This window comes from Alternaria dauci, chromosome 3 (assembly GCF_042100115.1).
Source record: "Alternaria dauci strain A2016 chromosome 3, whole genome shotgun sequence".
In the NCBI taxonomy this organism is placed as follows: Eukaryota; Fungi; Ascomycota; class Dothideomycetes; order Pleosporales; family Pleosporaceae; genus Alternaria; species Alternaria dauci.
Window position 1 is genome coordinate 2,516,789 of NC_091274.1, and position 24,125 is coordinate 2,540,913.

Here is a 24,125-nt window from a genome sequence, read left to right on the forward strand (position 1 = left end):
AACTTGTGCTACTCACGGCGACCCCCTTCTTGGCCTAAACACTGTGTTGAAGTTCTTTTGCGTGACAAACCACGCGTTGTGTGTCTTCCACTCAGCACCAGGGTTTTCGAGCTCAATCTCGAATCTACGCAGGAAGCTGGGCACCAGCTTGTAGATCTCCAAGAGGCTGATGTTCTTTCCGATGCATGTTCTAGCCCCAGCGCCGAACTGCAACATTGTTCCCTTCATTTCCTTGAGCTTCTCCGGGCTAGCCTCAATCCAGCGCTCGGGCCGGAATGTATCGACGTCTACGCCAAAAATCTCTGGTCTACGATGTACGACCCAGGCGTTGCAGCCGACAATGGTGCCACCCGGGATGAATTCACCGCAGATCTGCATTCCCTGTTTAGGCACGACGCGTTCGAGGATAAGACCAGGTGCAGGGTGAAGTCGGAAGGATTCTTGGACGACAGCGTCGAGGTAGGTAAGCTTCTGGGCTTCGGGCCATGAGACAGTCTTGTCGGAGCGAGACTCGATGGTTCCGTCTGCTACAGCGGTGTCGAGCTCCTGCATGACCTTTAGGTACACACGTGGGTGCTTGACAAGGAAATAGAAGACAGCTGAAAGTGAGATGGCAGTGGTTTCCGAACCGGCAAAGACCATGGACGTGCAGGTTGATAGGATGCGATTGTCGTCCATGAACTCGTGGTCATGGCTTGCTTGGGCAAACTTGGAGAGGAGGTCGATACCGCGAGGATTGGCCTTTTCGTCGTCGGAAAGACCAAAGCGCTTGATCTTTTCGACTTGGCTATCGCGCTCACTGGAGCGGTTTAGGGCGAAGAGGGTGACGGGGTGGACACGCTTATCTAGACCGATGCGCTGGGCAAAGAGGATGATGGGGTTCTTCCAGAGAATACGGTCGAGGATGGGAATTTGACCGACCTGAAGAAATGTAAGTATGAACACAGCCATGGTGGCTTATGCATGCAATGACTTACCGGTGCAACGTAGTCGAAGAACTTGCCCAGGAAGCCGATGATGTTGTCCACGTCCTTGTTTCCCTCGACGAAACCTAGTCGCTTGCTCCATGTCAACTCGCCGATGACGTCAAACGCAAAGAATTGCAACCATTGACTGAAGTTGCAGCTTTGTCCAGTCTTTGCAAACATATCCTCAGTTTTGTCGAGCCAGTATGTCAGTGTAGAGCTAACGAGGGGCTCGTAGTTGACGAGCGAGCTCATGGCGAAAGCGTTGTTGACGCATCGGCGGTACTTTGCGTGAAAGTCTTCGTCGGTGGTGGAGAAGAGAGAGAGGAGCGGTGCTCCCTTGGCCACGGCGCCTTGGACAGGATAAAAGTCAGACTGGAAGAGTTAGCCATCGTCCAGCAGACCCCTCTCCATGCACGTACTTTGCGCACGCCCTTGTTAAGCCCATAGATGGCTTTGATGGCTTTTGGATCCGCAAAAGACAGAACGTTGGGGCCTAGCCTGACGATGTCGCCATGCTTGCGATGCAAGTTGATGTTGGTCCAGTGATGATTCTTCTTTGATACATCCCATAACCGCCACCAGTTGGTATATCCGGCTGCCCAATGTCCTGGGTACTTGTTCAGTCCTTTCCAGTACTTGTTGTTGAGCAGATATGCAATGGCGGTCGTTGCCAGCACAAGCGGCCAGTACCGCACAAGCAGCGGAAGGAGCTCGTTGGTCAGCATGCTGTGTAACCCGATCGAATCTGTAGCGGGAGACGCGATCCGAGACCCAGGTAACAGTAGATTTGAAGCAAAGTCAGCTGCGAGATTTGTGTCTGACGCTGTTTGGGGGCGGAAGCTCATATAAGCGGGAGCCAGCAATCGGGCTTGTGCCGTCCCCTTCCCGCACCGTCATACAGCCGTCTCGGAATCGCCATGGTAATGCGTCTGGGTGCTTGTGCAAGATTGTGTTGGTCGGCAGTTGATAGTTGAGGCGTGATGAGATGAGGGTGGGTCTAATGACTGGGCTGGAGCAGCTTGGATGGGGACGGTAGCTCCGGGGCGCTTTCGCGGGGTAAACCTCGCCAACACTGAGAACAGCCATCGTCAGAAGCTGCCAATTCGCCTCAGAACTCGGTTATCGCAATGCGCTCAATCTATCCCTCTGGCTGCTACTGGCCAGCTTCCGCCTGCTGTACCAGACGACACGGTGCTGGAATCATCGCAGACGCCCTTGCATCACCTTTCGTACGAGATGGCGCACCATCGCCAATGTACTCTGTGCTATTCTGGAACTGCCGGCCATCGTTACTTCAACAGCTAAAGCTTGTGTAAGACGATTGCGACGTTGTGTGGACCTGGAGAGCATCGGCAGTTGTGTTCAAATGTCATAACTGCAACTGCCGATATCTTGCGCGGTGGAATCAGCGCCGAAGCCACCGGATAGCCCTCTGACACGTGCGACATGCGCATCATGTGCCCTCGGCTCGATATTTGTATCCGCAGTTGTCGTGACATCTTCAGCAGTCTTTCAAGAACTCTAGACTGCCCCGCTTTGTTTGTTCAATAAGACCGAGACATCCTACGATTCAATGAGTCTTGCCATGTCACCTACAGCGAGTGTCTCCCTAGGAACATCTGCGCGTCATCAGCATCCCGAGGTCATTTTCACGACAACGAATAAGTAAACATTAGCATGTCTTGTGATGGAGCGGAAGCATCGGTCCCCACGCATAATAGCAAAGTTTATTGTTCAGGGGAAACCATAACTAGCGGCGTCTACAATTACCTGCGACACTGTTCCGAGACATCCGGCATGGAGGATGAGATTACTGAATAAGGGGAAAGTCAAGGCCCCGTATAGCTAATCTTGAGTGTTAGTACTCACGTGGGTACTTGCTTGCCATCCATACCTAGCTTATTTAGAGCCGAACAAGATGAAAAGCATCCAATGTATCCGCAAAATGTATACATATCAAACCAACCGACGCTCGCGACGTGACTTGTACGACATGTCATTACTTAATCTATGCCTTGGTAGTCACAGTCCATACGCCACTGCTCCGTATCCTTAGGCACCAATCTACTTCATTTACGAGCACACAAACCATTGTGTCAAAAGCAGTAGTGACGAGAACTTAGTTGCCGCTGAAGCACTTTGGGCGAACAAAAATCGGAGCAGGAATGACTATCCCCATCACGACAGAGTCCTGAAGGCTACAGCGATCAAGGCCAATGAACTGCCTAAATTAAAGCCCAAATACTACATCTCTTCGGTAGTATAATGGTGGAAAGCACCGAGATAAGCCGCGCTGCCGTCGTCGTACATATCATGTTGCTTTTGCAGCTTCATAATCTCCAATGTCACAGTGTGTGTACCGTAAATCTGGAAATTTACAATAAGCCAGAGTGTTCGGTGAATCTGGGTAACATCGCTCTCGAGGCTTCAAAATTTCCGAAACATTCCTGATCCTACGTAGCCGTATTGACGATTAACATTCAAATTGTTCTGCTAACCACAACAAATTTAATCTTTGCAAGAGCCTTGAACAAGCCATCTCTACTGTGCTGTTCCATACATTGGCACCATCGTCAAAGGCCACCAGCCGTGTAACTCGACGGGTACATCTCGGGTAGACCAGGCTCAGCACTTGACGTTTCCTAATATCTCAGCATTACTGTAAATGAAAGTCGGGGACACTGTTACGTGTATTGACACAGCTTGGTCTGGCAGGAGTGAGAAGGTTCCTTAGCGTCCCCATTTCATTCGCTGGGGGTCAGCAGGGGGACAAGATGGAGTACTGCATACGCATGCTGCCACTGAAGGATACGAGAAATGAAGAAGAATATGGAAGCTGCGTAGGAACACCAAGTAACGCGTGAGTGGCACAGTTGGAGTACAACACGTCGGCCATGTCAGACGGTATATGGCCTAGACCGGATGAACTCGGACGAGCCTGCGGGTCAAGTACAATACCTGTGATAAGTAGACTATATCCAATCTACAGTCCTGTCTAGCAGCGATTCTTTGCTAACAGCGTGGAAAGCCGGTTCAAGGAATTGCTCAAGCACTGAGTGTACTCTGACCGGACTTTCCGAACGTTGAGCTACCAGAAGATTATCGTAGCTACAGCTATATGTCCGAGCCAATACGGGAAGGCGGAGACGATCGAGAGAGCCACAATGTGTACTACAGGCATGTTCAGGAAGCAATGCTCGTGGTATTCACCATTATGGCGCCAAATGGCACCATCGAAACAAAAGTGGGTTGTCCAGCACCAGATAACATGGTCGAGGGCAGTTGTGGTGATGCAAATCTGCTGTCAGCAACTTTAGCTCCAGACCTTCTCTCAGGAGACCCCCCAGTCGTTCTAGGTCTCGTGTCGATTCTGTAAATGGCCTGATGAAAACGGCCTCGTTCGTCCCTTCTTCCAACGACCGGTCCGAAGCACTGCCAGGTGACTTGCAGTCGTGACAAAAGTTTAGAGCCCGGGCCAATCTGGCAACAATGCAATGTGTCTGGATCTAAGAAGAGCTGATACAGGAGAAGAAGCAACGTATTCCGCCTCATGTTGTACCTTGGGGAGATTTGCAACCCCACGTGGGCATAATGGTTACAGAAAGGCTTTCGGCGTCACTGTATTGAAAGTGGATTGGAGGAGCCTTGCTGGCAGAAGCCCTGGGCAAGATTAGCTGTCGATTCGGCACAAGTCGAACAGCGAAAATAGTGATGCTGTTGCCTGGGGTTTGTCAAGCTATGAATCACGCGAAAGAAACGAAGGTGAAAGGACTGTTGCAGTAACTCCGCGCGACTATGGTATCAAGACTCTAGTACGCTATCGTCTTGCCGACAGTTTGCTTGACCATTGTCATCTACACACTGGTCAGCTTTGATTGTTCGGTGAAATACACCACGGCTCATCACTGTCTAACATGCATAACTTGTCATACATCGGAGCACCGTACATACTCTCCGCGGTAGTGCACAACGACGACGGCTGACGGTACCCGGGCGAGAGGAATATGAGGCTTCAGTGGGTACGTCAGCGGCTGCCTAAGAGGGCCTAGATGCCATAGTGTACACAATAGGAGCGATACTGTTATCCTAGCATGCAAGTCTAGCCGAAACAGCGAGCAGTATGGCGAAGCGCCGACAAAGCTCAACAGTTATGCCGTGCATGCGGTCCACTCGAAAAGGTAATTCACGTTCCAGGAACGTAGCCTGACGAGCGATGACTACCGTTCATCTAGGGATCATGAGTGGATGCAACCCATTTAGTCTCAAAAGTGATCGCTGTTTAGCCGATGAGGTTGGGGACGACAGGACAGGCATTCCGCTAGGAGGACAATCCGATGTCCCCGATGATGATGTTCTCAAGTGTGCATATTTCTGCAATCTGCAGGTTCTGATTTCGCGGGCGAGAAGATGGTGTGGTGGATCCAGAGCTACGGTAGCCCGAGCTCCCCGTCAACTTGTCAAGGATGATGGGGGCGCGTACCATATCTCAAGATTCACCCCGCCCGCATCACACCCAGAGATGGTTTAGATGGAGGAAAGTTCTGACCCTTAGTACACGGGATACACCAACCGCACCGTGAGGACCCTGGTCCCGTTGTTTCTCAACAAGATCTGTCTCGAAGCGAATGTAGAACGATGGCCGGAAGCAGGGACCTGGTGCTTTCAGGGTGTACCTCGCAAATCTAGCGCTTACACCAATGAGGACGCCTTGATAGCGGCAGCGAGCTAGGCACGGCCAAAACTGTTTCGATGACAGGGAACTGCGATGTTCGACTCCAGTGTTCGAGGCGGGGAGCATAAGCCACAAGTTTTCGAGGGCAGTTGGGTAAGCAGGAACCACCATGTGTATCCAGAGTATATAGATGTAGCTGCTCGTCCGAGAAGATGATCAATCAGTGGTTGCGATGGCTTGTGATCCGCCTGCAGCACTGCCTACCATGACTTCACCAGAAGTGAAAAGTGAGACCCTGTAGTATTGGCTGGGATGAAGACACTGCGTAGTCAAAATCGCAGCAAGGAAAAATCTGCAGCGCTTGAGGTAAGAGCAACTGCCGCGCTCGCAGGTGCGCTGGTAAGTAGGCTCGAGGCTCGCTGGCGGTGGGTGAGTCATCTCTAGATCCACGTCGCGATGCAGGGTGGGTGCATCCGGCCGTGGCTTCGCCGGCATATTCTGAAACAGCCCGGATGAATTACGTGCATGCCCAGTCATACTCCATGACGACGCTCCATCAAGAGTAAGACATGGCGAAAGTTGAAGAACGAAAGTTGCGCGAGGATACGCCTGGGAAAGGGTTGAGGCGTAGGAGAGGGTCCGAGGGATACACCCGCTTGAGGTCGGCTTAAGTGGGGCACCTGACCCATCGCAGCCCCCCCTGTCGAGCTGAAAATACAAGAGAAACACCGAGCATCCTTACGACATGGCATCATGCTCAACATGCACGATCCTTTTGGATCATGAAATCGATGCCAGTACAAGCAAAAGCATCATGCTGAACGTGGGGCAGGCCGCCACGGCCGCGGCGCATGTACGTTGCCCCGCGTATTCGTTTGCTATGAGGCGCAGTTCTTATTCCCAGCTGCAGGTCTCGGGGTCGCCTTTGCAGCTTCTGAAACATGGCAATGTGGGATGCTATCGATAAGTCCAACCAGACGGGAGACTACCGGACGGCTACTGGATGGTGCTGGGATGGATGGGCACTTTGCGTAATGCTCTCGCTTTGCTTCACTTGAGGATACTCCTCTCCAATCGCGCAATCGTGGGCCCGGCCAGCGATGAGGGTTGAAACGGAAACGTCACCTCCGATGCAGTCTTCTTTTTGGGGAGAAGCGACCGTTTTCCCCTGGACAAAGGCCGCATCGGCCGGAGCGAGATATTGCCAGGTCACTGTGGGTATCACGGGTACCATGAGGCCCGATTGTATTGTTACAGCAGAGGTGACATCGGCAGCGCCGGAGTGATCTGCCAGGCATCGTCACTGCCAGCACAGCCGCAACGCGCTTGTCCACGTGCGCTTCGGCTAAGAGCGAGAGTGGCGCAAAATGCTTCGACGCCACTTGGGTATGCTCGTCGCATTCTCAGCAACATCGTCATGCGAGCATGTTTGCGCAAACAGGAGTTGTAGAAGATGGCATCATGCTTCAGCAGGCGCCGAAGCTACTCGACAATGGAACTCTGGCATGATAAACTTCTGGGCCGTCTGCGGCTCACATGACCGTGGGTTTTTCGGTACAGCAGGGATGGGAGCAGGGTTGTATGCCGGCTGATTGGGCTGACTGTTTGCAGCCCATTTTTAGGCTCAAGCAACGTCAACCTGTAGATGCACCAAGACCTGGACGACTACTCCGATTACACCCACCTTGAAAGTCCTGCTCAGAGACACCCCTTGACAAGTGTTGAGAGCCCGTCCTCCTTTTTAACCGCACACACTCCCGAAAGGGCAGTAAAGCCGCTGCGGTGTTTCCTGCATCTGGACACGCAAGGAAGGCTTCTGGAATCCGTGTGATGTCGCAACACCGGATCCTCGAGGCCCAACTGTACGCGCAGTTGCAGGCTTCCAGCAGCAGGACGCTGCAACGCTTGCGTACGGCGGAGATCCACCTGCTGCTGCGGCCTCGCGATCAAGTTTCTGCAGCCTCACATGCATGCTGAACCGTGAGCGCCGTCTTCAGCTGCCCTGGTGCACGGCACCATTCGGTCATAGTTGCGGATTACATTTTGCTATTTCCACGAAAGAGGCTGATCGGACGCCTCTTTCGTTGTCATCTCCGTGGTTGCATGCCAGAGTAGTCGTTCGCACAACTCTGGCAGCCATGAGAGCATCGCAATCTTCGCCCACTGCGAGATCCGCCTACCAACGCGTGCGCAACGCGGTCGCCGTGCCCGTCGGTCAGCTTAGATCCGACTAGACCTGCAGCTGCAGACTCTCGCCATATGCACGTTTAAACAAGCTAGATGCGCGCAGTGCAGCTAAACGGGGCAGTGTGCATGAAATCCTTGCCGAGCTGTGTGGCCAACGCCGACCCATGATCGTCGCTTGTAAGCTCTTAAGAGATGGCACCCACCACCACTAGTACCCTTCTCTACCCTCCACCTCCCACCTCGCCTTCCCTCCACCTCATTCGCCCGCCCTTCCCTGTCTCTCCTCCTCAATCCCAAGGCGCCTCTCGAAAAAATCATATCCGCCAGAGACATTTTTTCTTATAACCTCTCTTTTGTTCTTTTCTTTGAATCTTTGATAAACCGTCCCATCTAATATCGCAACGTCTCGCACATACCACGAAACACACAATGCCCATTTCGTTACTACCCGCCTCGGCTGCGGCCTTTGCGCCCAGGTCAAACGTCAACGTCGTACTAGCCTCCAAGGTCGAGCCGTGGTTAACACAAACGCTCAAGAGAGTGAACCGGGTCAAGCGTCCGTTGAACAGCGTCCAGCAACACACGAGGTGTCTCACAGAAACCCTTTCAGGACCCAACGCTATGTGGTCGCTGTGCTCCATCATGGTACCAAAGGCGCCGGATTCGGAACTGCGCAAGGACTCCAACCCGCTAGTAGAAGCCCTCTTCAACTACCAGCTCATCCATATTGAGGCCTACGTCGTACACGTCGACATGGTTTCACAACACGAGGTTGCATTCAAGCTTACACCAGAGACCATCGAAGCGCTTATCGAGTACCACAAGGACATTTACTCGGTCGACGTATCTGCCAGTACCTGGGAGTGGGCCGAGAAGGAGCAACAGCTGAAGAAGCTCCAGGATGGATTTGTCCAGGCTGTCAACCGCTACGTATTCCGAACTGGTGTCAAGGCTCTGGAAGGACTCGAGGAGGATGGTGCGGGAGAGCTACTCGAGGGACGAGGTGAGGACGTCAAGAGCGCCATCATGGGCCTGTTCCTCCCGCTTCTTCCTCCTCCTCCCAGGATCGTCGACGTTGTCCGCCCAGCACCGCTTCTGCCCAGCTCGCCCGGCTCAGCCAACTGGTGGGTGCCAACACAGCAGTACCAGTCGCACTCAGCGCCCGTCGACCAGTGGAGAGTGGTTCCTTCTACGCCCAGCCCGACCATTGCTACCTGTGGCGAAACCGGACAAACGTTCTGGAGCACCATGGGCACCATGGGCTTCGAGGCTATCCAGCTCCCGTCACCGACACCTTCGTACAGCCAGCCATACAACTCGACTAGCCCGTATGCGCAAAGCACCAGCCCGTACGCCCAGAGCACTAGCCCATACGCGCCCAGCACGAGCCCATACACGTCAAGTTCGTACTACAGCCCACCCCCAGCGTCGGCACCGATTCCAGCCCTTCCTCTGCCGAGCGTGCTAGCCCAGCAGTGCGGGTCAAGCGCCGTGCACGGAGGATTCGGCGGCTTCGGATGGGACACGGGATTCGCACCACAGTACGCAGCATTCACATAAGGTGGATGACAAGTCGACTGTGGTGCATGCACCCGTGTTCTCTGTCGATGTTGGGAAGCGTGGACCTGGCCAGTCCCCTTGCTCTTCCCTTTACCGCGCAGGTTGTTAGCGCACCAACCTTGCGACGCCCCCCCCCGACACGAGACGAATGCGATATTTACGACATGATGTGCAAACATCACTACCCAACCGGCATGGGACGGCGTTTTGTCATTGATTCTTTTTAGCGAGCGTCCTTTCTCCTCTCTTTCTCGTACATGTCTTTTTTTTTCCCTTGGATACCTGTTCTTGTCTCTTTGGTTTTAGCGAGCGATTTCTCTCTTTTTTTGTCACCACAACGGCCGGACCAGGTCTTTTCATTACTTGAATACAGCATCTCTGGGAGGTTTGCATGTCGGGCATTTCAACGGAAGACGGATAAACACAGCCTCACGGCTCACGATGTCAGGAACACTCGGATTTGGTTTTTGCGATTTTTCTGTTTTAATGTCGTTTTCACTCCTGGACGGATGCGCTATCTCTTCGTTGAGCCTGTGGCATGCCATGACTCTGACGATCTGACGCGATTCACGTTCACGAAATTGCCTACTCAGCCTGGCATTGAATGCTAGCTGGACATGCTGAGAGGCGGCGACAAAAGTTATACATGCATCTGCGATGCCGCTGTGATAGCTCGTCTCTGCTGCGAAGGAGGACTGGGTCGACACAAGGGAAGCGAGTGGGCGGGGTCAAGACACGAGTACGCCCGTGGCGTCTCTGGCTTTTGGGAGGTGGTCCTCTGCTTGCGGAGCAAACACTTTCCAATGTACCTTTGCACATTTGCGGACCTTGGTCGACTTTGGAATACCGGCAGCACAGAGACTGTAGGTTCATCTCCTACACTTCAAGCTAATCTTGAAAGAAGCACTCCCCAGTAGATCTGGGTGCAGTTGAATCGGATGCTGGATAGAAGCAAGCTTCTTTAGCCTTCTAAACTTAATAAAAAACGAAACTTTGAATCCAACAAAAGAATTTTCTTCACCAGGGTGCATTGTGGCGGTGATGTGATGTGAGGGGATTGTAGGTGTAATGGTGGAGCCGGCTGGGAGCGGATCTCTGGGACCATGGTGCTGGGACAAGCGAGGATGATGCAACTGTGCCGCATGCCTCTTTGCGCAACCCAAAGCCATTGGCAGGGCGGAGCGGAAGCCAGCGGCGGGACAAGGGGGGGCGAGGGCACGGCGAGATGGACGAGGGCTATCATGTGCTGGTTGGGCTGATGAGGGCGACGGGGTGTGTGTGGTGTCATGGCGGCATGTTTGTTTTCAACCAGAGTTTGGCCTGGTCGCGACCTTAGGTAACTTTGGCCGAGGACAGGCCTTGTTTGCCTCTGCGCTCGAAACATTGTGCCATCCATCGTTTGCGACGACTCATCTGACCATGCCCGCTGCGCCGCCCGGCTCGTCATAATGCCGCCCGCCAATTCGCCTGTAAGTCGGGCCATGAGCATGTTGAAGAAGAAGAAGAAGAAGATGGACGACTGACGTAGCTGCACCACAGGACGACGCGGAACCCACCTTCATCTCGGCCTTGCGGGAGCTCGAGAGCCCCGTCAACGACGACGTGCTCAACCTCGCCGCCACGCTGGGCACCACGACGGACCAAGCAGAGACTGCCATCATCGTCGAGGTGCCCGCCGGCCTCGACGCCGACGACGACGACATTGAACGCGCCCACGTGCACTTCCTCCGCGCTGCACGCCAGCGGGACCAGGCGCGATTGAACCGGTCCCAGGAGCGAGTCCGCCTCCTGGAGCGGCAGCGCGACGAGCTCGAGCAGCGCGACCGCCTGCGCAGAGTCATGTCGCGCCTCTCGCGCCTCTCCGACACCAGCTATGGCGACCGCGTGCCCAGCCAGAACAGCCTGTACGACTGGTCGCCCGCCAACGATGCAGCGGCGGCACCAGCACTACCTCCACCACCACCGCCTGGGGCGCCCGAGAGCTCGCTGAGGTCGACTGCCATTCTCCAGTCGGCAGGCGTGCGCCGACACCCACGCTTCTCGGCGCGCACCAGAGAAGCCACGACGGGCAGCGAAGCACCGCCACGCCACGTCTCGCACCGCAGTTTGCGCGACATGCTGGCCGCCAGGTCGTCTCTCTTCAGCGACCCCTCGGACCGAGACCGCCCGTCCACGACGACCCGCCAGCGCTCCTCCGAGGCGAGAATGTCGCCCATGCTCGAGCACACGGTCAAGTACCTGTCGCGCATACGCCACTGCCAGTCCCAAGACGAGAGCTGGGAGCGGGCGCGCGAGGCCGGCCTCATGCCCAACGACTACTTCCTGCAGCACGCCGACTTTGTCGTCGACACCTCGCACATACCCCCGCCCACCGAGACGTCGTGGCTCGCCCCAGGCGCCGTCCTCTCCGGCTGCCAGCATGCCACGACCATGCCCGCCGTCACCACCTCGTACAGTCGACACGCGGGGCTGCCACCGCCCATCCGGCCCTGGATATGGAACCCATCTGAATCCTCCTCCGCCTCCACCACCACCACAAGCCGGACCTCGCACCACGCCGACGCACAGCCCCACCAGGACCGATGGCCGGTCAAGGTCACAATCCACGACGTCGACTGGGAGCACATGTCCCTCTCCGCAACCATGGAGGCCTACAACGTGCCCTCGCACCCGCACTCGCACACCATCTTCCCCACAAACAACACCACGCCGCCCCTCACACGCACGTCCTCCATCACAACCTACCTCGAAGGCGAAATCCTCGACTTCAACACCCACACCCTCCTCACCGAGTCCTTCAAGTCAACCGCCGCAAACGATGCAACCTACTGGCGCAAGCTGCCGCCCTTCCACAAGATGAGCGACGACGACGTCGTCCGCGCACTCACGAGCAAGAAGTGGCTCACCCAGGTCCTCGGCCAGGACTGGATCCTCATGCGCTGGAAAGAGCAGTGTTTTGTAAAGAGCCTCAACCGCAGCACCTCGGACCCCGTCCAACCACCCCCCTCCACCACGATACCCTCTTCGTTTCCCACCCCCGCCGATGCCGCTCCCGCCTCGAATCCCTGGGCCGCTACGGGCTCTGCAAACTACGTCCCCACCGCTTCCAGTCTCTCGGCACAACCCTCCCCACAACACCAACCCTCGCCCTACCGCATAGTCCGCAATGCGCAAACGGGCCGTGCCGAAGTCGAAATCACACCACAGCCCCTCTTCAACACAATCAGCAGCGACGCCGAACATGCTACCTTTGACGACTCTGGCTGCGGGCTTACAATTAGCGGCTTCTACTATGTGGCCCTCGACCGGAGAAATGGCATGCTCGAGGGATTATATTATGATCCACAGAGCAGCCCGTACCAGTGTTTGAAGCTGGAAAGTGTGAATGGTGGGCTGAGGAGTGCTTGGGGGTTCAGGTGATGCGGCGGCATCACTGCTTTGAAAAAGAGGCTAAAGACGACGGAGACGGAAAGAGGAGACGGGTGTAGACGAATTGCATTGTCATGGAGTTTGGTGTTGGATATGGGATTGCACCGCCCATTGAGGCTCTTCTAGAATTGGGTCGGCATCACGTCTTACTTTGTTGCTTGTTACAAGTTTCGACAGATGATATATGTTTTACAGAAATATCAATATACTACTTTTAACGCTTACAAGGCCCCCACCGTGAGTAGCCAAGAGTATCCGGGCGGGTCCTTGAACATTTGGTAATATACTCTGGGCCTTGAGGCACACAGTACGCTACAGACGCTCTACACGCGTATTTGTATAGATGGGCCAGCAAGCCGCGTACAGTCACACACTAGCCACCAATGACTGGCCATGCATTACAGCCCCGCTCCCACATGCAGTAAGTCCTGCCGAGCATCGTCATGTTTCGAGACCCTTTCGGCATGCCGATGGGCTACGCGATGGACACAGTGCATAGGTGAATACCGGAGGAGTCACTGTAGAGTGAATGACATCTAGGTTCTGGGAAAGATACAAAGCTCGCCATCAATCTCGAGTGAAAACTTCCAATCCATTTCAGACTCAACACATCAGTCTCCATTACTTTCCTACAAGCATAAAAAGAAACCCCCCCAAAGTATTCATCATGGCGTCTCCCACATACCCCCAAACCCCCGTCAACAAACTCGGCCGTCTAGCAAACCGAGCCGCCTACGACTACGCCACCATCCACACCCTCATCAACACCTGCCCCATCCTTCACATCTCCTTTGTCGACCCCGAACACCCGTTCCCCGTCGTCCTCCCCATGCTCGGCTGCACCGGCAACTTTGGATCCCCTTCCTCCGATCCAGCGAACACATCCCAGGACCTCTATATCCACGGCTACGTCTCTGGGCGCATATTCAAGAGCGGGAAGAATGCTAGCGGCGAGGGATTACCCATCACGGTAGCAGCTAGTTTCCTCGACGGCCTGGTACTGAGTCTAACACCCTTTTACAACTCGTGTAATTACCGTTCTGCGGTTGTATACGGGTACGCGTCGCTCGTCGACAACGAAGACGAAGCTCTGTACGCGATGAAAGCCATCACGGAAAACATGTTACCCCAGCGCTGGGAAAAATCGCGCACGCCGCCGACGAACGCAGAGCTAAAATCTACGTCTATCCTGCGGATTCGGATTGAGAGTGCGAGTGCAAAGGTACGGACGGGGGGCCCGAGTGAGGATAGGGCGGATTTGAGGAATGCGGAGCTGGTGAAGGATACTTGGACGGGCGTGGTGCCGTATTGGGGATCGTGGGGGGAGCCGGTGCCCGGTAAGGAGAATGGATGTCAGGAGGTGGAAGGCTATATTGAGAGCTGGAGGGTGAAGGAGACTGGGCATGCTAGGGGGTATGCGTTTGAGGCTGTTGGGATGGAGGGGAAGAAGAAGTGAGGAGTGGAATAGGGGAGGAGAGAGTGGAGTTTATGAGTGGTGGGGAACTTGGAATTTAGGATGGTTTGCCGCAGGAGTTGCTGCGTTCATCTCGCATGATATCAATCATTCTTCTACATGAGTTTGTTACAGTTATTGCTTGCTTGCCGGAACAAGGGAATGATGGGTGGCTGTTGTTAAACAGCAATCCTACATGTCAATCACAACTATACAAGCGAACCATGTGTGTAAGACGCATTTGCGTACCGGGTTTATTCTCGACAAGTATAAGTCTATGACAAGTCCTGCTGAATCTGTATCAAGACATTCTTCCCCTTAGGCAAGATGTCTCGTATATCCCATCCATCCGTGTGATCTCATATATATCCCATCAAGATTCAACAGTTTCACATCTTTGTCTAGCAGCCCTTGGGCGGCTTCTTGCCATACATGCGCCAGTAGTGCACGTTCTCCTCCGCGGTGAACTTGCGCTCCTTTGGCTCGCTAGCCCGGATCTTCTTCTGGATAGACTCACCCAGCGCCGCTTCTTTCGCAGCCTTTGCAGCGAAGAAAGTCTTCTCGTCCGCCCGCTTCTTGGTCGCGCGCTCAGCCTTCTGCTGGAGATAGGCATCGCGCCGAGCCTGATTCTCTTGCGCTCGGGCATTGCGCTCAGCGCCCTTTTGCATCCAGCGAAGGTAATTGCTATGCTTCTGTACCGCTGTCTTGATGGCAGTGTCGAGAACAGGGTTCTGAGCTAGATAGCTAGCGAAGTCTTCGTAAGCGGGTGGGTCTTTTCGAAGAAGAGCTTCGCACTTCTTGTACAGGTGGACAGTGTACTTGTCCATCCCAAGTGCGTGGGCTGCATCGCATACACCCAAGGTCGTGGCTGTATCCAGGGCACGGGTAAAGGGCGATGGCTTCCCGGTGACCTTGATGATGGCCTCAAGATATTTCACCATGCGGGTGACACCGTTCTTGTCAGTGTCCGCCGGGAGCTCGATCGCGCCATCCTTGAAAATCTCTTCAACTGTTGAAGACGTTGCACGAAGCAATGGCTTTGATATTGTCGTGATAAGCACGTCGCCAACAAAGATCTGGACGCGGCTACCTTTGACTAGCATTTGGCGGTCGGAGAAGGACCACTCGCGGATATCAATGTCGTTGGCCGTGATCTTGATGGTAGATGCGAGGGCAGCTGCAGCCTCCTTCTTCTTGTTGACCTTGGTCTTCGTATCAAGAAAGATCATATCCCATACTTTAGCGTCGACGGGAGTGTACTGGCCAGGGGAACGAGGAATAGGAGTCGTCATGGTTGTTTTTGAACTCGTTGCGAGTCAAGGAAACCTTGTTGTAGTTACCTGCGGACTTGTCGATGATGGTCGGTATGAGGACAGATTGAATAGAGTGTTCTTCGTGGGCTTGTTGCAAGTTGGAACAAGAGAGTACTGTGTTATGGATTTCGCCGGAGCTCAGTGAGTGCGGACAGTCCAAATCAAAAGTCGGTCGGGTCTAGGTTGTTGATCGTGGGTGTGGAGTGTGGAAGAGTTAGAAACCGGTAAGACTGGGGGTTTTATATCAGGAAGAGAAAGCTGAACTGCGTTCGTGCAATCTTGTGCGGCTCGAACGGTGAATGCATTCATGGTTAGACTAGGCTTCCGTAATTTGAAAATGAGATGCAGTCGAGATTAGCAAAATTGGTAACGACGAGAGATTTACTCTTCGTTTCACTGGCCTGCTCGATATCATGTGACAGCATAGCCAGTGCATCAGTCACGCCATACAAGGGAAAGACCAAAAATCCCCTTTGCAGGTGCATATGTAGGGTACCAGCGTATTAGGGGAAGACCGAGCGCCTCCCTCGTAGTTGCCTGGATCGAGTGTTCGACTTTCCCACGGTAAGGTATGCACTAGACGTTCACATCAACTCATGTTGTGACAAAGCGTTTGAAGCGCAGATTCACTAGCTAACATACTGCAGACAACATGGCTCCGACCAAATCCCTATTCACTTAGCATCCAATGCCCCCTGATGTGGCAAGATTGGCTTCAGGCTCTTGACATGATCTAAGAAACCCATGTTGTTTGCGAACTGATTATTCTCTGGTCCCACAATCACGGTATTCTCCGGATTCAGAAAATTGTGCGGGAACCCCATGTCGAAACCATACGCTCCATCAATCTGCTTGATTTCCTCTGGCGTTAGAGTCAGACCAAGAGCCTGGATATTGCCCTCGAGATGTGAAACCTTACGACCACCGACAATAGGAAAGACGTATGGTGACTTTTGCATAACGTACGCAAGGGCGACGGAGGTGATGGGCGGTACCGGGCTTTTCGTGTTTGCAATGTCCTCGAGAATGCTGCTAACCTTTTCCTCGTTGCCAATGATCATCATCTTCATCTTCCGCCCGCCATCGTCTGGATTTTCTCTTTGCGCCCTTGTCTTGAAGTTTCCACTTCCGATAGCACCCCAAGGAGCTAAAGCCATGCCTTCATCGAGCGCCATTGGAATAATCTCACGCTCGAATGAACGATCAGCGGCAGACCAGCGGCCTTGGTAGATTGAGAATTGGCGAAGACCGTGTTGCCGAGCGTAACAGTTTGCTTTGACGACAATCCAGGCTGGAGTGTCGGAGATGCCAAGGTAAAGGACCTTACGGGAGGTGACGAGGTCGTTGAGTGCATTCATTAGCTCTGGTATGGAGACTGTTGAATCCCATACGTGGACATAGTACTAGCAAGCAGGTCAGGCACGGTACTACTGTCAAGGCGTCTCAACTCACAATGTCCACATAGCTCGTCCTCAGCGCCTTGAGTGACCGTTCAATACTCGTATACATATTCTTCGCGCTATTGCCTCCGTAGTTGCTCTTGCACCTTGCACCGCCTTCCTTCTCCTTCTCGGTGATCTGCATTCCAGTAAACTTTGTTGCAAGTACCATATCGTCTCTAACGTCTCTCTTCTCCATCCACTCTCCGAGCCACTGTTCGCTTTCGCCGAATTGATAGTTGACGGCAGTGTCGATGAAGTTGCCGCCTTGCTCATAAAAGTAATCGAGCATGGCGAAAGCCGTCTCTTTGCTGCATTCGCCGAGGGAAGCCTTCCAAGCTTCTCCAAAGTTCATGGCGCCGAGACAGAGAGGTGAGACACGGACGGCTGCTGTTGGGCTGAGGATTCGATGTCTGCCCAGGGGAGACACTGGTGGAGTCGGTGTAATGAACGACATTGTATTATTGGTTGTAGTGTAGAACTGACACACTACCAGCTGCCTGACTGGCCATGGTAAGCATTTTGTAGGCACGGCGGCTTCCTTTTATATACGGTGTTCAGCTCATGCAGGAGTAATCTGGAGGGCGTTCAGCTGATACCTTAACGCCGTGAGCTCCGTGCCTTAACGCCGAGCGAGGCAAATGAGCTGTCCACGCCATAGAAGGGGAAAATCGAACACCCTACTAGGCAACTACAGAAGGGTAATTTATCTTCCTTTGTAGAGTAATACTCTACCTAGGCGACTACGGGGGTAGCGTTCGATTTTTCCCTTCTATGGCGTGGTCAGTGCTCGAGAGTGTAGCGTTGCTTTTCAGTCCCCACTGTATCGCGATAATCATTGGGTTGAGATTCGGGGAACGGTGTATTGCATGGCTTTGGTTTTAGCTGTCAGTGCTTGCGATGCTACACTCGGATATTCGCAAAACACGTCACGTTTCTTTACAGAAACTATCGCCATCAAATGTTCATCGAACCAGTAGAGCGTCGAAGCTGATCAAGTCAACCCTCTCCTTCGCCAAACAAACACTCTGCCCATCCGTCTTCAGCCCAATCCGCTTCCCACACTGATCCTTCCTTCCGAGCTTGAGCCTCGAATGCTCCCAACTTCTCCTCAACCACACGCACCTCAACACCCAGTTTCTTCAGCTTCTCAAAGCTGCAGGTTGCAATGTCGCCTTCAAACTCCTTAGGTCCGGCACCATAGCCGCATCTGCACAGCAGGGTGATCTTACTTAGATGTGGCGCATCGGTCTTTTGATCGGCCAGTATGTCAAGCCATCCAAAGATGGCCACCGTGGGGCATATCACAGTGAGCGACTCGAGGTTCGGAGGTGGCATGATACCGCAGAAATAGCGCCGTTTATTTAACGTGTTGCGTGCTTCGTATAGCAGTACACCCTGTAAAACATCCATCTTGGTTAACTTTAAAAACGAGTGGAGATCAGGCACGTTTGCGCAACCACCAAAACAACGCCTTGGATCAAAGTGGTCGGAAACTTCATAGTCAATCTTTAGATACTCCAGGCTTGGATAAACATTTTCTGCGGCAATGAGAGCGCGCGTAATGTGCTCGAAGCTACCCCGCCAATGCCTGACAGCTGTCGGACTCCGCACAAACAGCATCTCGAAATGCGTGATAGCCGATTGAGGAAGGTTGTATAACAACAACGGAAGCTGTTCGTCGTCCGATTGATGGGTTTCGATATTTAGCTCATCCCAGTCGCTTCGTACGATCAGGGTGTCGATATTCGGATAAGGTGGTAAGATGCACTCGGCCACTGAATTATCGAAAAAATCGTGTTCCGCGCCGGCTGCATGTGTAGTAATATACTCTCGCCATAGATCGATTTCTAAGACTCGCAAAGAATAGAATGGTAATTGCAGTATAGACATGCTCTCACCAAAGATCCTCAGGCGCTTAACGATGTGAAAGTGCGTAAAGCCTGACCAGCGACCTGGTGCCTGTTGAGATGCGTCGCCCTCAATGAAATAAAGTGTTTTGCAGATGTTGGAAATGGGTACACGCGGATGTTCCTGAAGGTGTATGTTGATGTGAAGGATGCGAAGGTTGTTGCAGAGTGCGAGAAGCAACCCAGCGACAGCATTCAACATCCCAATCATTAGCGCGCACCGCCAAAACATCTCCTCCTGACTCTCAAACGGATTTTCAGTCCCAAAGAGATCCAGTCCATAGACACTTTGAGATATTTGGAGCAACAGTGCGGCATGTTCATTCGCAGAGGAATCTGTTTGCAATCCGGTAAAAAACGGCGATGCGGAGAACTCCAATTGACGGACCTTGCTTCGCAGCTCTGGTTTCTTGATGAGAGTGCGTACGAGGTAGATAGTATTATCTTTTCGACTGCTGGGCAGGTTGATGGTCCGGTATAGGAGCTCACCACTGATAAATTTGAAGCGGCGAGAGACCTGAGTAAGAGTTCCCAGCGCCTGATTATCCCCTTCAAGGTATTTGGCTACTTCGAGTAGCAGCTCGTCAGGTAGGTCGTCGATAGACAGGAAGGCGTGCTGATTTAAATTCCGGTGCGGTTCGTGGTTGAGTCTCCGGGGCTCCTGCGATTTTTTTGTCTTGGTGGAGGCCATCGTAGGATATGTTTTTGGGTGAGTCCCAGCAATGCTGAATTGCCAGAACAGTCGCCGCGCAAGTGAAATGATTTAGGATAAATAACAGAACTAAATTGCGTTACGGTCGTACTGGTACTGCCAGTTAAGCAAATTGCGAGAAGATATGTGGGTGTTTGGGGTTGCGAGAGACCGTGGTCGTTGTGCTGTCCAACCAAGGTAGAAGGTGCAAACGCTGGCATCGGTCACGTGTTCTTGCAGCGACTCTCCGGCCGGCCTCCATAGGCTCGTTCACGGCGCAAGCCCGGTTTGTTGAAAGCATTGCAGAGAATCTCTCAGTGTGGTTGTTGGTAGAAAGGGCGCTGGCAACTGCACATCTTCAAGTGGGTCGCATATCTAGAATTGCGATGTGTAGGTTTGTCCGCAACCGCGATCTCTGCTAGTTGTCGCGACCAGGACCTTTCGAGAGTGCAGCCCTTGCAGTCCTCAGAATCAAGCTTGCTTAACTCGGCATTCACGCCTTTGGTATCAGGTCACAAAAGATCTTGTCTCGGTAGGAGATCTGGTGTTTCTTCATGCTGTCCCTTGAAGACATGGTGGATGACTGTGGCGTAGGAGCTTTCTAGCACGAACCGATCACTCAGATCTGTCAGATGCAGGAGTTGGGCAGGCAACGATGTGAATAGTACCACTCAACAGGCACGTTGAATGGGAAGATGAGCTGCAACGGAGGATGCCACGATAATGCAATCAGTAAGACGCAGAGAAATGGGGTTTTAGAGCGTAAGTCCCGAAGAAGATGAGACGCAGGGGAAGGCGGGGTGTGCGCACGCACCCACGAAGCTACCCCTGTAAGCGCGCATCATCGTTCTTCAGATGACACTCATCGCCTCACGCCATAAAAGGGAAAAATTGAATGCCCTACTAGGCAACTACAGAAGAGTAATCTATCTTCCTTTATAAAGCAATACTCTACCTAGGCGACTACAGGGGTAGCGTTCGACTTTTCCCTTCTATGGCGTGGCCTCATCGCCTCATCACGAGCCCATCGAATACTTCGCTTTCATGAGTGAGCTCTGCACCTCGACTTTGATGAACCTAGCATGACGTCGGATTGATCCGCGTAATGCGTCGATTCAACGACGCAGATTTCGTGTCTCGCATCAACGAAATCACGTGAAACAGTTCAGAGCGTCGCAAGCGCGTCCGGCTGTTGTAACATCGCAGTTTCGGAATCGAACGAATATCTCCAGTTCATAATGTTGTTTGAATCGGACCCGGCGCGTCTCTAAGGAACGATAAATGGACGATTAGTTTACAGAGTTGGAGCCTTCCGCACACGCGTTATGCGGGTCGATTCAGGCCAACATCTATTCATCACTTGGCCAATCTTGAAGATGCTGAACGATCTTGGTTAACATCATTTTCTACTACCTGACAGCTGTACGGCGCTACGAATACAACACAAGATCAGCAAATATTATGTTTGGCTATCCCGTCAGTCTTCCCCTATGGCACTCATCTTAGGAAGAAGCTACCGTTACCTAGCTCGTTTGTTTCACGAGCGAACATTGAAAGGTTGCCAATATCGATCCGGATCAATACTGTTCCCCTCATGATCAACCACACCTTGTAGTATGTAGGGGTGTATCCTCGCATCCTCTGGGATCGTAGCTCCCCTGCTAAGGAGGAATTGGAACACAGCCTTGTCTCCGCGCTCGAGGGCCATCTCTATCGGCAAACAAGTATCCTTTTCGTCCTTGTCCTTAGACCTGTCAATCCTCTCATGGATATCTGCACCAGCATCTAGGACTGCGCCGATAGTAGATATAGTACCAAACTCAATGGCACGGAAGAACGGGGGAATCTTGGAGGATTTGAATCGATTGTTCTTGACATCCACTTCGCCTTCTTCCAAAAGCATCTTGACTACATCGGTATTACCTATGCGGCATGCATTGGTGAAGACGTGTGAGTTGACCTTGTCACTGGAAGGACAGAGAAGCAAGACCGACTTGACGATATCTGTGTCCAGGCTCACAATGGCGACGTTGAGCCATTTGTTGTATGTGCTCTTTGGGACACGACCGACAAGCTTTTGGCGAAACTCGACGAGTTGCTCGACAAAGCGAGGGTTACGAGCGTTGACGGCGATGGAAAACGCATCGTCGAAATTGTAGTCGTGAGGACGTACAGCTTTGCGCTGAGCCATCTTTCCGAGCTGATTGAGATGGTCCATGACTTCGTCGAAGAGATCATCGTCATTCGAGATCACAGCCATCACTAGTGGACCCCGACCGATGGTTGTTTCAGGTATCCAGATGCTTGGAGGCATTGTTGCTAGCAGCGTCCGTAACAGGTCGGATGCCTGGAGTGCCATAGCTGCGACGACCTTTTGCCAATGATCGAGCTCAGCACCGTCATCCATATTCATAGACGACCATTGAGGTATAGATGCAGGTCCAGGGCTTGGCCAAATCAAAGTATTGACGTATACAGGGCCACAGACTCGTACAAAACCGTCAATCATGCTAGTCTCGGTGTCTTTTCGATCTTTTTCTAGGATCGCAAGCTCCTGAATCAGGTAATCTGCCATGCGACGAAGCATCTTGAGTAACAGGTTGTTGATATCCGAGGTCTTGTGAAGGTGTAGAAGTAGGTACCCGGCTATCCTGTTGTTCATGATCTGGGGCATGTTCTCGACCACACTTCTGGGCTGATTGCCAAGCAAGTCATCCTCGATTTCGGCAGCGAATGTGCGACATACGCTTCGGAGTCTCCAAGTCGAGCTTGAAGATTCGGTGTTGAGCTCGTGTGTAATCGTTTTGAATATCTCCAGAGGTAGGTCGAGAAGTTCCGTCATGATAGTGTCGTGTTGAGTTCAGTCGGAGTTTAAAGTTGATCTCGAGAGTTGTATGAGAGGACGAGGGTCGATGTGAGTGGAGTAAGGCGGAAGATAAAATGTCGAGAAATTATATAACTACGAAGGTGTAGATTGAGCGTTATAGTTGCTTCGATGTACTTGTGTGAAAGGTTTGCGTTCTACGCAAGAAAGGCTCCAACGCTTGGAAACCGAGTGGCGGTCACTATAAGTGCATTCATGATGTGCGCAAACTACTGTGACTGAGACTTATAGTCAGAGAGTGAAACGAGAATATGAACGAGGTCGTTTCATTGGGTAGATGAATTGCGAATGACAGGAAGTATCCTTCCGCAGAATAGCGGTAGAATGAGACGCAAGGAATGAAGGAACCAGGAGAGTTGAAGACCAGTTTGAATTGCTGTCGCATCCGCAAACCCCTGGCAAACAAAACTTGCTTTCCGTGTCACAAACTCCTAGCGGGAGCATGTCCACCCATGGTCGCATCAAGATTCCTAAGACAGCAAGAGCCAAGTACTGCTGTCACTTGACCATCTTTCTCATGTTGCTGCTCGCTCTTCTACCGCCTTCTGGAGGACCTTTCGTATCTCACCCCGCGATGGCCAGAAGCACTGGTGGGGAATATTCGCTCCACATTCGACCAAGTAAGCTACCACATCAAGCTTCCTGAGATGGACAGCATACTCCAACGGTGTAAAAGTGTCGATCTTAACAGATCGGTGATGAGTTAAGACATAGTTAATGTCGGCTCCAGCTGCTACCACCTCGCGAACCATCTCTACTGTGCCTGATCTTATAGAAGAAGCCATTGCTGACAGAGTGGTGCTGAAAGATTCCAGCTCTACTTGCCCGTATTCGAGAAGCGTCTTGACGATGGCGAGGCTGCCTGTTCTACAGCCCTGTTCGAAGGTTCTGTTGCAGATGTGATAGGGGCTTTCCTCGGCTGCAATCTGGAGCAGGGACTTCAGTGACTCGTTGTTCTGGCAATTAACGGCGAGCTTGACCCATTTACAATAGTAAGGCTTGTTTATGAGTGCCGTATAGCCGTCGAGGTATCCAAGCAGGAAGGCCGTGATGTCGGTGTTGTTGTTTGCGATAGAATTTGAGACAGCACCTTCAGTGCTGTATATGGAGGTGTCATCGAGCATCTCGTTCCTCTGCCATTTCTTGCTCTTTTCTTCATCCATGCTTTCAATTATGAGTTTGACCATGTCTGAGTCTTCGAGCAGAACAGCAGCTGAGATTGGACGCTCCCAAACACTCTCTGGAAGATGTTCCGGCGCGTGAGGTAGTAACTCAGCAACTAGCCAGTATGCGTGTACGCATATCGCCGCGATAAACTTCTCATCCAAGGTTGAATTCGGGCTGATAGATTGACTCCGATCCTGGCGCCAGTGGTTTTTGAGCCCAAACCATTTTCTAGAAGAGGAGAGAGATTCAGCGATCCATAGCAAGTCCAGGATGTCCTGACACGTGCATGCTACACCGGCGCAGACTTCGAGTAGAATGTTGCGATCCTGGAGATGGTTTCCCGCCTCTAGCTCCTTGGTGATATATTCTACCATCTCATGTATCTTCATAGGCAGCTCGAGACGAACATCACGCGGATTCTTGACGTGGTACGCGAGGTAGTACTTCATGTT

General features: G+C 52.6%; 8 protein-coding genes across 8 annotated transcripts; 3 read left to right on the top strand and 5 right to left on the bottom strand.

Annotated features, from left to right (window-relative positions):
* Window positions 1-12: 12 nt before the first annotated feature.
* Window positions 13-1,693, bottom strand: ACET3X_004472 (uncharacterized protein; the record flags this gene model as incomplete). Its single annotated transcript, XM_069450680.1, has 3 exons — window positions 13-921; window positions 978-1,340; window positions 1,388-1,693. The coding sequence occupies 3 exons, from the start codon at window positions 1,691-1,693 to the stop codon at window positions 13-15; spliced, it is 1,578 nt and encodes a 525-aa protein (XP_069308450.1).
* A 6,296-nt stretch (window positions 1,694-7,989) lies between these two features.
* On the top strand, window positions 7,990-10,392 carry ACET3X_004473 (uncharacterized protein). The gene has a single exon (XM_069450681.1). It carries the CDS (start codon window positions 8,257-8,259, stop codon window positions 9,385-9,387), a length of 1,131 nt encoding a protein of 376 aa, XP_069308451.1. The 5' UTR covers window positions 7,990-8,256; the 3' UTR covers window positions 9,388-10,392.
* A 443-nt stretch (window positions 10,393-10,835) lies between these two features.
* ACET3X_004474 (uncharacterized protein) lies at window positions 10,836-12,991 on the top strand (the record flags this gene model as incomplete). Its single annotated transcript, XM_069450682.1, has 2 exons — window positions 10,836-10,856; window positions 10,927-12,991. The coding sequence occupies 2 exons, from the start codon at window positions 10,836-10,838 to the stop codon at window positions 12,805-12,807; spliced, it is 1,902 nt and encodes a 633-aa protein (XP_069308452.1). The 3' UTR covers window positions 12,808-12,991.
* Window positions 12,992-13,483: 492 nt separating this feature from the next.
* ACET3X_004475 (uncharacterized protein) lies at window positions 13,484-14,272 on the top strand (the record flags this gene model as incomplete). Its single annotated transcript, XM_069450683.1, has 1 exon — window positions 13,484-14,272. The coding sequence occupies one exon, from the start codon at window positions 13,484-13,486 to the stop codon at window positions 14,270-14,272; it is 789 nt and encodes a 262-aa protein (XP_069308453.1).
* A 398-nt stretch (window positions 14,273-14,670) lies between these two features.
* Window positions 14,671-15,561, bottom strand: ACET3X_004476 (uncharacterized protein; the record flags this gene model as incomplete). The annotated part of the gene is made up of 1 exon (XM_069450684.1): window positions 14,671-15,561. One exon carries the CDS (start codon window positions 15,559-15,561, stop codon window positions 14,671-14,673), a length of 891 nt encoding a protein of 296 aa, XP_069308454.1.
* A 695-nt stretch (window positions 15,562-16,256) lies between these two features.
* ACET3X_004477 (uncharacterized protein) lies at window positions 16,257-17,478 on the bottom strand (the record flags this gene model as incomplete). Its single annotated transcript, XM_069450685.1, has 2 exons — window positions 16,257-16,985; window positions 17,035-17,478. The coding sequence occupies 2 exons, from the start codon at window positions 17,476-17,478 to the stop codon at window positions 16,257-16,259; spliced, it is 1,173 nt and encodes a 390-aa protein (XP_069308455.1).
* Window positions 17,479-21,159: 3,681 nt separating this feature from the next.
* On the bottom strand, window positions 21,160-22,464 carry ACET3X_004478 (uncharacterized protein; the record flags this gene model as incomplete). The annotated part of the gene is made up of 1 exon (XM_069450686.1): window positions 21,160-22,464. One exon carries the CDS (start codon window positions 22,462-22,464, stop codon window positions 21,160-21,162), a length of 1,305 nt encoding a protein of 434 aa, XP_069308456.1.
* Window positions 22,465-23,021: 557 nt separating this feature from the next.
* On the bottom strand, window positions 23,022-24,122 carry ACET3X_004479 (uncharacterized protein; the record flags this gene model as incomplete). Its single annotated transcript, XM_069450687.1, has 1 exon — window positions 23,022-24,122. One exon carries the CDS (start codon window positions 24,120-24,122, stop codon window positions 23,022-23,024), a length of 1,101 nt encoding a protein of 366 aa, XP_069308457.1.
* Window positions 24,123-24,125: the final 3 nt, after the last annotated feature.